We start from the raw sequence: 16,747 nt of genomic DNA on the forward strand, positions 1-16,747 counted from the left end.
GTGTTTAAAAGCTGTCATTCTCAGAGGATTACATAAATACCTGTGCTTTTCCACAAAATATATTTTTCAATAATAGAATTATAGAAAATGAATCTGCAGTCCAAGCCTTAATTCTATGTACTACATCCTACACTGTTTATTTTGGCATATATTTCTTGAAAGAAAAAATAGTAATGCGTATGCACACCGACACATACACTGTGCAAAATCCAGTTGCAATTTAGTCATTGGCATGCTTAACGCTCTTCAATCATAAATATACAGATTTTTCCCTTTGAATCCGACGGATCAAATTTATTTTCAATGAAATTCAGCTATTCTGAACTATCTAGATCTTCTTCATCCAAACAAAGATCTGCTACTATTACTAATGAGATGACTTCACTGAGCTTGTCATGTCACCATGAATTTGTGTACCTCAAACCTTCAGTTTTTAAAAAATAAAATATTTTTAGGAAATGTTTCAAATACATAGACAGCTACCCAAAATGCTGAAACAGAGGACAAGATTTATCTAAATACATATCAAGTCCAAGTAAATAGTACTGAGCTGCTTATCTTGATCTTTGTATGCAAGGGAGAGGAATGGGTACTTCTTGAGCCCAGTTTAATAAAGTGATTAAAACAGGTAGAACAAAATGAATCACACCTTGCAAATGTTTATAAATATGACAAGCTCAGAAGTGTTGTGCTGTAGGCATGTCAAGCTGACTGAAATGAGAACTTTCCAATCAAGTTGAGTAAGATGTGTCAACAGAGCCTCTTTCCTTACCTCTCAGCTTTGCCAGTGGGTCAAAACATCCTTCTTCTTCCCCAGCAAAAAAACGATCACAGTCTAAGAAGTAGGGCCAGGCCATGTCTATTGCATCAAAAGCAGAGAGGCAATTTTTTTTCAGGTTTTCACAGACATGCCTGCAAGGCTTTATAACTTTGTCCTTTTCACACTGTGGAGCCAGCACTGAGCACCCCAGGAGCCTCAGATCTGGATTGCATTCTCCTTGCAGCAAGTTGTGCAGCACACTTATGAGAATATACTCAGAGCTGTACTCAATCACTTCTCGAGACTTCTGATCCAGCAAATTAGGATACATTGTTTGAGTATAGGTAACATCTGTACAAGAACTTAAGGAGATGTCCACACATTTTGCTATGAAAAAGAAAGGGGAACATATGAAAAATGGCTTCTATCATCTGTTCTCTGAAGAGTTCAAGGACAATATAACAACACATTTAATGAACATTTTTCTGTTCTTATTCACAGGTAGGCCTGAGGTAGTTTGCAATACTCTCATATAAATTAAAAGAGAAAAAAAATGATGAGAAGTATACTTAGTCCAGAGATTGACAGTGAACGGTCTGATGCAAGTAGATGTCATTCAGGATTCAAATGGCCTTTTGATTGAGAGATGCTCCAAAAGTAATCCCTCTAGTTTATTATGTTGGTCCACAGCACAACATCAGAAGCAGATGCTGGTAGTATGACAGTACAGGTTGAACTTTCCCACCAGTTTTCCATTAAATTTTGTTGCTGTGTGACAGATGGCAGCAGAGTGGCAGAGGAGCAGTCTGACAGAATGGTGCCTGATGTGGCAGTGTGTATGAAGAAGAGGTGTGCCACTGAATTCCTCCACGCAGAAAAAATGACATCCACTGACATTCACCAACACAGGAGTGCCTGGCCCATATAGGAATTCATTTAACAAATCATATTTGGAAAATACATTGGAACCAAATATAAAATTATCAAAATCTGGTTTCCAAAGGAAAGACTATGTCATGCTCTAATATGGTAAAAACACAGAACCCTGAAAAAGGTGTGCTTATGATATGCTCTCTTCCCTGTCCTTGCCTCACAGTATGGATTCACTAATAACGTGAGATTACATTGATATTTTTTTTATTCAAGGGGAAGGTATTGGAAAAAATATCTTCTTTTTTTGCCTGGTCACCAAAATTTGACAGAGTTTAATCTCTCTGAAACTTCAGCCTCTCTGTGAAGTTTGATTGCAATTGCAATTCAGAAGTTATTCTGTGACTTGGCTTACAGACATGCAATTTAATACACTTTAAGAAATCAAGATAAGAGATGTTAGAAAGTAAAAATGCTGCTAACATCTTCAGTCAACTCAGAGGTAAAAAGGAAGTAATAAAGAGATGTCTCATCATAAAATTTCTGGATATTATAGTAGTGGACCCAGGTATTAGCATTTTTATCTTGCTAATGTCTCTAAATGGTAAAAAATGTCAGAATGGCAAAATTCTCCTCTGTATGAGACCATCTCTCCAGAAACTAGACCTATTACAGCATCCATTGTAGAAAACTTTTCAGGAAATAATGAAGAAATACTTAAGATGCTGAGATTTTCCAAGGAGAGCAAGTAAAGCCACATCCTACCTTTCTGTGCAGTTTGGCATTGACCTGCAAATAAAGAAGACAAAAATAGCATTAGGACAGCAGCACCTATCTCACCTCATAGTAGGAATTGTCCAACCTGGAAGTCCCACTGGGTCTGCTGCATCTCCATGTACACACACGAATACAAACATACGTATGATTCCCTAGTAGCTAGGCTTGGTCTACCCAGTAGCTGACCCCTGAATCTGCTGGTACATCAGTGGCTCAGCCACTGAGGCACACACTAGTCTAACTGGTAGCGGGCCCATATCTAGGGTCTCACTGGTACAAAGACCCAAGCTCCCTGATCTCCTCAGTAGTTGGCTTAGACCTTCTGGGCTCTCAGTAGCCAAATCTGAGACCTTTTGGTTTCTCCAGTGTCCATTCGAGTTCTCAAATGCTCAGTTCCCAGACCTCTTGTCCTTTTGTCCCACTAATGTAGCTTGATGTTTACTGTTAACAGTACACACAAACACACACGATCCATTTCAGTTTCTGCTCCCCAGACACAGGAGTCCCTCTGCCATGTGTTTCCTACAACAGCTGCTGGAATGTGGAGCCCCATCCACCCACATCAATAAAGAAAAGAGAGAATCTCAAACAAGAAAATAATTGGAAATAGAGTTTAATAAGAAGACAGAACAGATTCAAATGAGCAGGCGTAGGACATAAGCCAACAAGAATATTGCCTAGCCAGTCTCTGGCCCAATTAAAAGAGGGAGTATTTGACAATACAAACAAGCGTAGTTGTGTAAGAAATGGGGCCTAAGTTTAAAAAAGACACTGAGCTGTGCAGTCTTGACAACCTCACAACGTTTCTGGACATGCTTAAAACTCTAAGTTATACGCCTAGGAAGCTTTGGAAATTTGGGAACCTGGTTTAGTCTAAAATACCACAGGAGTCTTCAAGTAAATACTAACAGGCTTTATGGACCTTCATCTAACAAATCTCCTGGTCCTACATAATCCTGTACATATAAATTTCTCATGGAGAAAATAAGCTTTTGCTGGTTCTAAGAGGATATATTTCTTCCCATCTGACTTGATCCTATCTCTAGATACTGCATTTTATAATCCATTTAATAGCATCTTGAAACTAATTATTTGCCTTCCAGCTACTCTCACTGGAAAGCTTTCCCAAAAGCTCACTCCTCTAATAGCTAGAAATTGCCTTTTAATTTTCTGCCTAAAAGTAGTCATGGCCAGCTTATATCCGTGTATTTTTGTGCCAACATTGTCCTTCCGCTTAAATAGCTCTCTGCACTCCCTGGTGCATGCCTTCTCTGTGTGTTTATGGAGAGCAGTCAGATCCTCTTAGCTTTCTATTTACTAGGTCAAATAAACAAGCTCTTTTAATTCTGAGTAACTCTATTTGATGACCCAGGGGAGTCTTCTTTTGTTCCTGTAGCCAACGATTCTATACTGTCCTTCTCTGTTTCTAGCAACTAAAGAAAAATACTGCTACTAAAGTTGTTTTCATCAGTGCCTCATAGAAGCTAAGCCATTATGTTTGAGCTTTTCTAACACTGAAGGGTCTAGTAATATCTTGGGGAACCTATGTTGTTATTTGTTCTGTCACTTTGAATATAGACACCTAGCTTTTTGCTCAGTGAATTGAGCTTTGTTTTCTATTTTCTTTCTAAGGGAATTTTAAACTTCTCCCAGCAAATTTGTTTAAATGTAATCATGTACATATGTTCTGCTAATCAGTTGATCAGTCCTTAGCCAAAATAAAATCATTATAACAAGAACAAAATTAAACCTGGAATTTTATGTTGGAAGCAGACTTTTAATTGGATATGAGTCTAGTTCTATATTATGAACTGTCATCGATGCACATTTCCTCATAAAATAAATGAGGGCTCAGACCAAGCAGAAACAGCCCATCTCCAACAGCAACAAATTCTAGTATCCAGCAAGCTGGAAAAAATTTTATCCATAAAAACACTTTTCCTGGCTTGGTTCATTATGCTAGTGCAATACACAATACCTGGTTCATCAATACTGCTTTCTGTCATAGGATTTTAATGTTTCCCCTACTTTGGCATGATCCCTTACTAAGGTGAGAGCATGCCTAAAAAAGCCTCAGCTCAGCCAGGTCCCACATTTTGTCTTACACGTGGGGATAATCAGAGAAGAGTTTTTTGTACAGTGCTAGGTGGGAAGGAGAAAGGAATGAACACTCAGAATCAGAGTCATTAAGGTTGGAAAGCACCTCTAAGATTATCAAGTCCAACCATCAACCCATCATCACTGAGCCCACCAACTCATGTCCCTCAGTGAGATTAATACCTTTCACTACACTGAAGGGTGGTTAGAAATGACTGCACTGTAGCTGATCTTATTATAAACTGGAGACTGTGTGCACTAGGTATAGTTCTTCATGGGGAGTAGGAATAGTCTTTCTCCAGCTCTTTACATTTCCTCAAAAGTAACGTCCTTTCCCTCTTGGAAGGCTCTGTGACCTGCTACAAAGGCCATTTTTGTTTGTCTCTCTGATATATGATGATCAAATAATGATACTGAGTCATACACAGTTTTCCATACCAGTATTATTGTGCAGGAGTGCTATACCCATCAGTCGGTTTCATACGTGGCACAAATATATTTTCAATGGTATCCCAATATTGCGCTTATTCAGCTGGAGCAGAAAGGCATTCTGGCAACAAGATGGACTAAGTAGAGGAAACCAAAGGGAAATGGCAGCCAGGCATGGTCTGGGCACGGTGCTGCTGCTGCTTACCCCTGCTCTGGCTCTATGAACAGCCTTACTGCTTTTAGCAGATGCTGCTTTCTGCCCAGCTGGCCAGAGAGAAAGGTGCTGCAAAGGAGTGGATATCTGATGGAACAGATGTGTAAAACTCTGCTAAGTCATATCCTACAGCTGGGTTCATGAGAGGTCTGAATCCTTTTGTGAGCAGGAACAGACATTAATACAGGAAAGACAAAGATATCTCTGGTTTCAGGTTGTCTACTACTTAGCTTCTACACTTGGTTGTTTTTATCATATTTATGTAGAGGGGAAATCTATAAAGTAATAAGGCTATTATCCATTATTAAGAACATTGATTGAGGAAGATAGATTTAGTTTTCAGATGAAGAAACCAAATCCATGTAAACGTGTACCTTACCTGTGGCAACTGAAGCTGTAAATATCAGAATGTGATAAGCAGGGGCAATTCTTCAGTAAAAGATGAAGCTTCTTACAACTTATGCTTAAACTCTGTTTCCCACTATTTCTGGCCTGCGATGTTCCTCATGAGCTTGAAACTATCAAGTCTTACTCACTGACAAGCAGCAAAACTGACTCTTTCCTCCTAGATCCTAAACCTAGAGCTAAGCTTAAACTTAGATCTAGAAGATGAGGATGTTCAGGGGAGATCTTATCACAGAATCACAGAATCACAGAATTGCAGGTGTTGGAAGGGACCTCCAGAGATCATCGAGTCCAACCCCCCTGCCAAAGCAGGTTCCCTACAGCAGGTCGCACAGGTCGGCATCCAGGCAGGTCTTGAACATCTCCAGAGAAGGAGACTCCACCACCTCCCTGGGCAGCCTGTTCCAGTGCTCCGTCACCTCACTGTAAAGAAGTTCTTGCGCACATTTGTGCAGAACTTCCTATGCTGCAGTTTCCAGCCGTTTCCCCTTGTCCTGTCTCCATTCGCCACTGAAAAGAATCCGTCCTCGCCATTCTGCCCCCCACACCTTAGATATTTATAGACCTGGATCAGGTCCCCTCTCAGTCTTCTTTTCTCGAGGCTGAACAGACCCAGTTCACTCAGCCTGTATTCATAGGAGAGATGCTCCAGGCCCTTCACCATCTTTGTGGCCCTCTGCTGGACTCTTTCCAAGAGATCCCTGTCTTTTTTGTACTGGGGAGCCCAGAACTGGATGCAGTACTCCAGATACCAGGGCAGAGTAGAGGGGGAGGATCACCTCCCTCGACCTGCTGGCCACGCTCTTTTTAATGCACCCCAGGATGCCATTGGCCCTCTTGGCCACAAGGGCACACTGCTGGCTCATGGCCAACCTGTCGTCCACCAGGACACCCAGGTCCCTCTCCGCAGAGCTCCCCTCCAGCAGCTCATCCCCCAACTTGTACCGGTGCATGGAATTATTCCTCCCCAGATGCAAGACTCTACACTTGCTTTTGTTAAACCTCATCTGTTTTTTTTCTGCCCAGCTCTCCAGCCTGTCCAGGTCTCGCTTTACACTCTTTACAGCTCCCTGAAAGGTATCTGTATCAAGGTGAAGGTCAGGCATTACCTCTTTTCTCAGGTAACTAGTAATAGGATGAGAAGTAATAACTTTAAGTTGCACCAGGGGATATTCAGACTGGATGTTAGAAAAATGTCTTCTCATAAGTGTGGTGAGGTATTGTAACAGGCTGCCCAGGGAGCTGATGGAGTCACCATCCCTGGAGGTATTTAGGAAACATGAAGATGTGGCACTGAGGGACATGGTTAGTGGGCATGGTGGGGGTGGGTTGATACTGCACTAGATGATCTTAGTAGTCTTTTCCAACCTTAACAATCCTATGATTCTAAGTACCATGCATGTGCACTATAACACACTGTTTTCTCCCTGTCTCCCTCTGCCAGAAACATCTACGCAGCTTCTGCCATCTCAGAGGCCAGCTCTGCCCAGCCTGTGGCACTTCTGTCCACCACAGCCCCCTACAAGCTGCTGTGTGAACCATTCATCAGCCAAGGCTCCGTTATGTAAACACAGACAAGTGAGCAGCCTGTTCTTCCAGGTTATCAGGAGTTACTATGCATACGAACAAGAGAGAAAAGGTCTGCTATAAAGCAAGTTCTAAATGTGTATGAATGCTGGTGTGGTGTTTGGACATTTCCTACTTTTCCTAATGCCAATTCTTGCATTTGTTTGGGAGGGTGTGGCTCTGCGAGGGCCAAAGATAATTCTCCAGTGCCTGTACTTATACAAAGAAGTGTGGATGCACGTAGCTGGGTCTGAGCCTCCTGCCTGTCTCTCAGAGCCCAACCCTAGAACTGCACACTCCTTCCTGCATCCATGAACTCTGGGTCCCCACGCACAGAAATGATCAGCAAAGAAATCTCTGTCACAGCTTGCTTCAGCAATGTTTTCTCTTTTTCTTGTGAGTAACAGTGGACAATAATGTACAGACAGCTTCTCAGGCCTCCAGATTAACTTGGCAGACTTCAGTTGCTGATTCTTGTGTACTTGAGAAAGCCTAATGTTTTTCCATTCTTTGAGCAGAATCTTTCCTGGGCTCAGAGGAAGACGGTTCTTCCTCCTCACAGTCCCATTTGTGGACAGGTTGCTACAAAGAGACCTTTTTCTTCCTGATTCAGAACAGTCTTTTCAATTTTTTATGACCATTTTTCTACTTTAGCTTTTCCACCAGAGGTACAAAAATCCTCTCAGTAGCACAGTTGCTATTTAAGATTATGGATAAAGTCACTTACTGAAGAGCAGAAAAGCCATTTCAAGCTTTCTGAGCCCTCTCTATAACATACACTTCTGGTTTTAATTTGCAAAAGCAAGCTTGAAAATCTACAATACAGCACATACATATTTTACTGCCAAGATCACATTTTTTCCCCTTGATGATTCAGCACTGAAAGCAGCAAGCTGCTGTGATTAACCCATAACACAGACAATAGATCTCAATAGCTACCTCCAATGCTGTGGCTTGGCTGGTTGCCTTTTCAAAAGCAAGGCCAATAGGAGACTTAGGCACTAGAGGAATAAGCCCAAAGGTGATCATAAATTCAAAACATCTAAATCATTCAGTAAGGCTTACACAATTGCATTGTAATTACTGACAGACTGAACAAGATCAGATGATTTGTTTTGTAAAGAGCAGCACACCCCCTACCACTTTTCTGGGTTTCTTACTATTTTGAATAGGAAGACATATGTATTCCTTTTAGCCTGTTTAAAGTCAAACTTTCCTTTTCCAAATAGAACATTTCAGTTTCAGATCATGTTAGAATTGCTTTCTCTGTGCTTCTACATGGCCGACTGAGTCAGTCTTTTTAATGATCATCTACCTTTTAACACTAAAGATGCAAAACTTAATATCAGTGGTAATATGCAAACACTGCTGGGCTATATCACTTTGCAATACCACTGCAAACAGCAAAGCACTGACAATCTCCAGAGCTCAGTCCTAGATACAACACTGGTTAAAACCAGGAAACACAGTAAGGTATCAATGGGTGGAGGATAATTTGGAGAACTAAATTAATGGCAGTGAAATGAGGCGGCTGAATAGCTTGGCTAGGGTATAAATGGTCAAGCAGAAAATAGAGAAGGAATGTAACTGTGTATCTAAGGCACATGCACAGGGGCAAAAGCAGAGAAGATCCCAAGCCACAAAAAAGGGATTTCCAGGAAAACTGAAGGAGTTAGAAGAAAAAAAAAAAAGCAGCCCACATGGTTAATTGCTTTTTCTGGATACATCAGAGTCTTTGTGTGGTGAGGACTATGTTTCTAACATTTATCTTCCACTCCAGCAATTACTGTAATTTTCCCAGAGAGAGATGTGTTTGCTCCTTTCAGTATCTAAAGGGGGGCTATAAGAAAGAATAGGACAGACTCCTTATCATGATTTGTTTTGACAAGACAAAGAAAAACGGTTTCAAACAAAAAGGAGGGGGATTTAGATTGGATATAAGGACAAAACGTTTTTTTACAATAAGGCTGGTGAGGCATTGGAACAGATTATCCTGACACGTGGTAAGATATCCCCATCCTTGGAGACACTGAAGGTCAGGTTGGACAGGGCTCTGAGCAAGTTGACCGAACTGTAGATGTTTCTGTTCACCACAGGGAAGTCGGACCAGATGACCTTCAAAAGTCCCTTCCAACTCAAATGATTCTATGATGATGATTCTATGATATACCTGAGGCAGCTCTTAGGGAGTGCTAAACTGAACCCAGCAGCATTAGGATCTAAGATGGAGAGGGGTGAAATGCATTGACTAAGAAGAAAAACAGGCCTGTAACACTTGCACTGCATCATGTGAACTCCCTGAATCATAGTCAAATATCATCGATAATGTGGCACAAATGCCTAGGTAGACAGTTCAGGAGACTGAAATTGATTAGTTCCCTTTAAATAAGCAGGCAGGCAGATAAGATCTCTCTTTCTATACTCCACTTTCTTTGCCCATTCTGTATGTGCTCTCTTTGTAGTCGATCTATGCACCTGCATTTCTACAAAATGGCATATCTAAGCTAATGTCTGGATGCTGTCTGACAAAGAGTATACGTAGAAATATCAGCCCTTTTCCTTACTTGCCTCCTCAAATTGTCTAATTTGCATTCAAACACATAAAGTGCACTACCTCTACCTGCAAATGGCAGTTAACTAAAATTTAAAGCCAACTCCTCTGGCTCAGAGAGAGTCCCAGGGAGAAATGGGCAGACGTGCTTCCTAGGATCTCAGTGAATGTGGGTGATACAAGCCTATTTTCAACCCCCACATGAAGAAGCCTGAAAACATTTGAAAGAGATTAATGACTAATCTGCATTCACTTTGAGGGTAAGATCATAGCAGGAAGAGGCAAGGCAATGATTGTTATTAACCCACCTTCTCTCTAATCAGCTGCTTCTCAGAGTCCACTTAAGCAACCATTTTATTGAGCTATTGGGGTGTGTCCCTATAGCAATGATGCTGCAACTAGCTCCTCCAGGCCTGCTTCTCCTGTATGCACAGGGCTAGGACATGTGACATGATGCTGAAGGTGAGATGGGATCTCCCATGGGAGATGGGTGCTCTTACAGTCTGCAGACCACCACCCAAAATCTGTGAAGATGCACACAGAGACTTGACACTCAGCAACAACTCAAAATCAACCTCAAGAGTTGTCCAGATGAAACTCAAAGCTTTTATTTTAGGAGCCTTAAACAAATTGAGGAAAATTACTGCTGGCTGGCTGTCCATCCCCACTGACTGTCTCTGTGCTTCTGGCAATCGAATTTCCTATGCCATCCCAGCTGCATCTCTGACTGGGAAGTGCTGCTCCAGAGAGCCCTTCCAGCTGAAAATCCCAAGCAGAAAAATAACCCCAGAAGAAAACCTGCTAAATGCCTTCTTTTGGCCTCAGCTGTGATGCTTTCCTTGTTGCAAGACAAAATCTACAGCTGTGAAAAAGAAAACACAAGAAAACAAAAATAGCAACAGCAGATGCTGGACTTGCATTTGCTGTTTCAAGATCTGACCATACATAGGGACCATTTCTCTGTGTATGACTAGTGAAAGTTAGAGAAAACTGTTCAGATCTAGACAATGCTGATGTTAAAACAACTAAGGTGAGAATGTTGAAGAGGTCAGGAAATTTACTACCTTCTAAGGGATCAAATTATCATCAGAGTGACTGGAGAAAGGTGAAACCGCCTACTAGGCTGGTAATGCAGATCCGTGACATCTCCATAGCTTTACTTTGTACATGTATATTCTCTAAAGCTCAATTCTCAGTTCCCACTTTCTAATGATGCAGTACTCTCTCAGTGCTTTGATCTACCAGAGTCAGAGGCTTACCTTTCAGTAAGTTCAGCTCTGTTGAATACCACAGGACAGAGCCTCACATCTGATAAAACTCAAGATAAAAACCTCAATTTATCTTTCCAAAGCATTTGCCAAAATGTCATTCCATCCTCTTTAAGCACAGTCTATACAGCCCCCTAGAATAGCCTCGTCTCTTCATTAGGTTAGATGCATGAAACGTAATAACTAACATCACACCTGGCTCCTCTGCAAGCAGTTGAGCTTCAGCCAAATGTGGTAATTTCTAATGCTACAGAAGATGGATAGTTAATTCAACATTCTTGACCAAAATCATAATAGTGTTGGGATTTTTAAATCCATGGTTTAGCCTCATTTTGTCTCCCAAATTGGTTGTCCTCTTATAACCCTGTAAAACTGAAATAGCACCAATTAAATCAATGGAACTACAATAGGATAGACAAATGTATTGAAATTCCATGGGCAGAACAACCTTAAATTACTAAATTCCATTGACATTTGACAGCTACATCCAACTAGAATGTTGTTTGTCCAAATGAGATTTAGCAGTCACAGAAATAATGAGGAGGAGCCCTGCAAATAGACCAGGATGCAGCCTGTCAGCATCAAGTACCATGTTCAAAAGAAGGCAGGTGACTTCCTCTCACATCTGCACACTCAGCCTCTCCTGATTCAGAGGAACTCACAGAACTTATGTAATATTTGCTTCAGATGTGAGAATGAGATGTCTTACATGACCTGGGTCATCTAGAGGGAATCATGGCTGCTGTTAGCCAGCTGCAACTCCATTCAATCCCAAATTAACTGTGTGTTGGGAAAGGCTGTGTCAAGAAATTCTAAAGATCAATCATCACTGCTTCTAATAGCCTAGATACATCTTATGGCAATGGACATTTTTGTGTGGGTTTTGATTTGTATTTAGACATTAACACTTCAAAAATACATAAACAAGTATCCTGAAGAAAACTTTGCATTCAGATTAAAATCATACATAAGTTATTTCAGCAGTAAAAGAATATACCCACCAAGTATACTTTCAATGTATACTCAGCCTTTATAAGCGGCAGTTTCTGACTCACTTCCCATGTTAAATGTTGCCAAAACCAGTGTTGCAGAAATAATAATTGTGTAAAAATACTCAAGCCACTGATGGGAATCCAAACAGCTCACATGACTTGGTGATGAAAACCAAGTTTACGAGAGCTGGAATTTCTTGTCTTGTGAGTATGCATGATGTAGTTCTGCATTCCTTTGTTTTGACAAGACTTGGATACGTCCACTTTGGGCACAGCAGTGAGACTCCAAGACCTTGGGATCTCCCACATGGGTTCCATGGCCACATTTCTCGTCTGGTTCTGCCCACTGTGGGACAAGAAATGCAAGAGGAACTGTACAGTCCCATGAAGAGCAGCTGGAGAAGCTTTGCCTCTATGTGTATGCACAGGCATGGAAACAAACAGTGGAAATGTACACAACAGCTGAACTAAAACACTCAACTCATGAAGCTTCAGGGCCAGCCTGAAGCTTGTGGAAGGCAGTAGCTTCTCCCTTGGTCATGTACCAATAAAGTAAGGTAAACTATGAAAATGCTGGAGAGGGGAAAGAGAAAAGCACAGTACTTCATGCAAAGCTTTTTTTTTCCAGTCTGAGTGTCTACAAAATGATCACTCTTACTTAAGGCCATAGATAGGATCTACCTCCCACTCCCAGTGGTTAGGACCAGGGCCCTCCGGAGGTGGCTGGGAGCAGATGAGAAACAGCCATGTACAACAGCTTCAGTCCTCACAAGCAACATCCAGTGGGCTAACTTCATCTATAAGCAACCCTGGCAGTGTTTAAGAAGTGTCTGGATGGGGAGCTATGATATATAGTTTAGTCGCTGTGGTAGCAATGGTGATGGGAGGATGATGATCTTGTAGGTCCTTTCCAACCTTGTGATTCTATGATACCTTTCAACTAGAGAGTTGAAACCCAGGTGCCTAGGCACCCCCTTTCTCCTTCATAGCTCCCAGACCCATCTCCTGCCCAGAAGGCTGCACCTGGATCCCATATAGAGGCCCCACAGGCAGCAGCCCACAACACCCAGCCCTAGCATGGGGTCTGCTCCCAGCTGTCCCTGTCCCTGTGAGGGAAGCCAGCTGCTTTCAGTGCTTTGAGGCATGTGACTCCAGCCTGCTGTTTTGTTTTGGTTTTTTTTGCTCACAGTGCTGCATTTTACTCATTACCACCAGAATACACCAGTATTCAATGTGTGGTGCTCAGATAAAACAGAAACCTATGCCATTAGCTCCCTCTGCTAAAGGCTGGTCACCTTTCAGGACAACTTGCCAAGCTGTACTTTGCTTATCCAAGCTACAAGCTCAATGGCCAGTGAAACACATCAAAGTCTGGAAGAGATGCCTCTCAACAGGGCACTGTAGCATCCTATTGCTCAGAGAGGCAGTGGCTTCCTGGCTCCTTGTGGTGATGGCACACAGCTGAGAATGGGTCTGCTCTCTCTCCCATCATGGTTCTCAGCTGCTACTCAGGAAGCTCCCCAAATGTTGCCTGATGCTCGTGCCATATGTTGGTGACAGTCCTGGTGTAGGGTGACAGTAATCATCTCCTTATTTTACTAAACACAAGGACACACAGCATTTCATCAGGATCTTTTTACTTTTAGCTTTGTTTTGATTTCTTATTGGAAAAAAAAGAATGAGTTGCAGAAGAATATTACTGAGAATTCTCCAAACCCAGCCCCAGCCTTGCTGAGAACCAGGCAGCAGTATTGACTCCCCTGGCTTCCTCCCCTGCACTGGAAGCTCAGGGCACTTTGGCTCTGGCCACTGAATTCTATCAAAATCTACACTTCGTGTGAGGGATCCTAAAAGAAGAGAAAATCCCAGTACAACATCTGAAGGCATAACCTGCTGGATATTGAACATGAACGTGTTTAGCACTGCAGTTCCCTGTTTTCATGTTGCCTGACACAATGTTACTTCCTTGGAAAAGGAAGAAATCTGGCAGGTCTCTGGATACCCAGGTTGCCTCTTAATTCCTGGTCCAAGAATGGTTACTGGTAAGTGTACCCCATTCTCACACTGCACAACATACTTTAATGCCCACAGCCTGCCATCAGCCATCCTCTAGGGCCATTTTCCAGTCCTTCCATGTGCAAGGTGTATTTCCACCACCTGCCCTTCCCTAAAGACAGCACAACTGCAAACAGATCCTGCCACAATTACCCCTCAATTATCCCTGCTTTTATGGTTTCCAGGATTAATAACACCCCACAGCACATCTTTGATCAGCTGGAGAAGAATCAGAGCTCTCTGAGAAAGGGTATGCTGCAAAACCACACAGCCTCTTCCTGTAATTGGCTGCAAATAGTCTACAACATTTCTCTTTGTGCAGCTTTATCCAAAAATAAAATCCCTTCAGGCTGTGGTAGACCTCACTTTGATGTTTGTGGGAACAGCACTCTAAAATTATATATACTGCATGGCACACGGGTTGTGTTGTATAGCAGTGCAATGTCACTCACAGATTATGACTTATATTTAAAATCCAAAATATAGCTGTACTTCCTTGGGTAACAATAAGGTCATTTTCAGGTTTTTTATCCTTTCTTGCATTCCTGTAAAATAACTCTGAATCGTTTTGAATTTGAGCTCTGAAAGCAGTTTTTCTCTACTGTTTTTCTAGAAGAGCTTGTCACTACACTGGAATTGCTCTGCATTCACCTCCCCAGCGTCCCCACATAAAAGAAATCTAAATTAAATCCATTTGGTAAAGAAAAGCCACCACATATTTTTAAAAGATACTCAGTATTTTATTAATTAGTCAACCAGTTACTGAACCAAGAGCTTTCAACCCATTCAGCAGCATGTTTCTATTTCACCTTTATTCTAATGGGCAAATCTATCCTTCCAGCCAATCAATTCACACAAATTCCATATTGCTTATAGCAAGCTACGACACATCCTCCAGCTCTCACATCCTAATAATTCTTCTCATACTTTGGACTTAGAAAAGAAAAAAAGTGACCTAAAGCTGAACGTAAGGAGATTTTATTAAGCACAAAAACACACAAGGTCGAAAGTTCACCTCCATGCAATCTGACTGCCAGATTCCTAGAAGGCAAGGCCAGAGATGGGGAGAGCCCATGGCATTCCCCAGATGCCAAAGGGGATCCTACAGACTGGGAACTCAAAACTGACAGAAAAACACATCTGCACACGGCCCTAAAAGACAGTGGTGGGAAACATTACATTGCCTGACTTCACAAGCTTGTTTTTTTAATTTGTATCCATGCTTTCTCAGCACAGCTCCAGTTTCATCACAGAGATATCTGCAGATTCCCAAAAAGCCAATCTCCCCATCTCTAGGGGAGGGTGACATCGACCTCCCATGCCCTGAAATCAGAGTCCTTTTCTCTTCTCATCTCTAGGAGAAGGAAAAAGGCTAAAAGGGGCTTTTAGGGTGGTTAGCCTTACCTAGGGTCTCCTGGCCGGTTTCACAGCGGGGTGCTGGCTCTGTGGCCCTAAACAGCCCGGTGAGGAGGAGCAGCAGGCTCGGAACCATGCTGAAGCCCTTGTGCAGGCAGCGCAGTGATGTGGCACTCGCTGCCTGATGGAGCGGCTCCTCCGCTTGGAGCCTCAGCACGGCTCTGGCTCTCCGAGGCACGGAGGAAATCGGTGCACTGCGAGGGCATGCCCACGTCTCGCTGCATATGCAGTCCAGGCATCAGATTTCAGCTAGCATTTGAGCTTGGAAAGCAAAAGGCTTTGAAGCAGAGAGGGAGGAGGGATGAGCTCTCCCTCCCCTCTGCCTCCCCACGGTCTCCCTGGTGCAGCCCGGTTTGTTATTTCGGTAGCAGTGGGGGGTGAAAGGGGTCCCTGCATCTTGGGGATGTGGTCCCTCACTTCATTCTTCGTGCTGCAGTTTTCCCAAGGGAAAGGGGAGCGGCAGTAAAGCCTGTCTCACTGAGTTGAGAGCGACTGCCTGGAGAAAACAGGGAAAAGACACACACACACACACACACACACACACACAGAGAGAGAGAAAAGCAATCAAAAGCAACTTTCTTCCCAAAGAATGTTGTTTCATAAGCAGCTTAAACTGCAAGTTTAACACACAATATGACAGCATAGGGAATCGAAGGTGCATACCCTCCAGCACACAAACATGAGACCCCACAAAGCAGCCTTTGGGATTCTCCTCCAGGCTCCACCTGGTCTTGCCAGTTGCTTAAGATGAGAGCCAGTTTACATAAACAGATTTAGATTTCAACCTCTTCTTAAAAGAATGTGTGGTTCTGTAATAGCTGTGGTTCTGTAATAACTTCACAAAAGCTAAGGAATATAGATTAAAAAAATAGATTATTTAAATGGGCAGTTTTTCTGCATTGAATTTACCTTAAATTTTATTATTATTATTAAATAGAAATATGGATTGCATACATATAAAGCAAGTATGGTGGAAAAGTTTGCTTTAGGTAAGATGAATTTTTTTTTTAGACCTATACATGGAAAAAAATATGCATGTATTTCCCCTCCACTCTCTCCCCCCCCCAGATATAACACAGGATAATCTTTCCACATTCCCCTAAGGACTAATACCTGCTTACACATAAGAGCAGAGAACTTCACCTTACAGTCAGAGCACACTGATTTCTGCTGAGCACTATTAGAGGGATCGGCAGGGAGTTATGGTGCTGTATGATAATGTAATCAATTGAATCTCCCTGAAGGGAAAGATGCAAAACAGACTGACAGGCCAGGAGAAAGCTCTATGCCTCTTGAAAATTAGATGATGTCTGATCATGTTTGGAAGGGTTATGCTGCTGGAAGGAT

The 16,747-nt window shown here is 42.3% G+C and overlaps 1 protein-coding gene across 1 annotated transcript in view; it reads right to left on the reverse strand.

Annotated features, from left to right (window-relative positions):
* CPZ (carboxypeptidase Z) overlaps window positions 1-15,688 on the reverse strand; it is a 36,456-nt gene extending 20,768 nt beyond the window's left edge. Inside the window, exons 1-3 of the mRNA XM_052682750.1 lie at window positions 15,389-15,688; window positions 2,396-2,419; window positions 773-1,147 (exon numbers count right to left, since the gene is read on the reverse strand). Of these exons, the coding sequence (XP_052538710.1) occupies window positions 773-1,147; window positions 2,396-2,419; window positions 15,389-15,476 (487 nt within the window). The 5' untranslated portion in view covers window positions 15,477-15,688. The remainder of the gene's footprint in view (window positions 1-772; window positions 1,148-2,395; window positions 2,420-15,388) is intronic.
* Window positions 15,689-16,747: the final 1,059 nt, after the last annotated feature.

The sequence above is a fragment of the Tympanuchus pallidicinctus genome, unplaced genomic scaffold, assembly GCF_026119805.1.
Source record: "Tympanuchus pallidicinctus isolate F22 unplaced genomic scaffold, pur_lepc_1.0 scaffold2, whole genome shotgun sequence".
Lineage (NCBI taxonomy): Eukaryota > Metazoa > Chordata > Aves > Galliformes > Phasianidae > Tympanuchus > Tympanuchus pallidicinctus.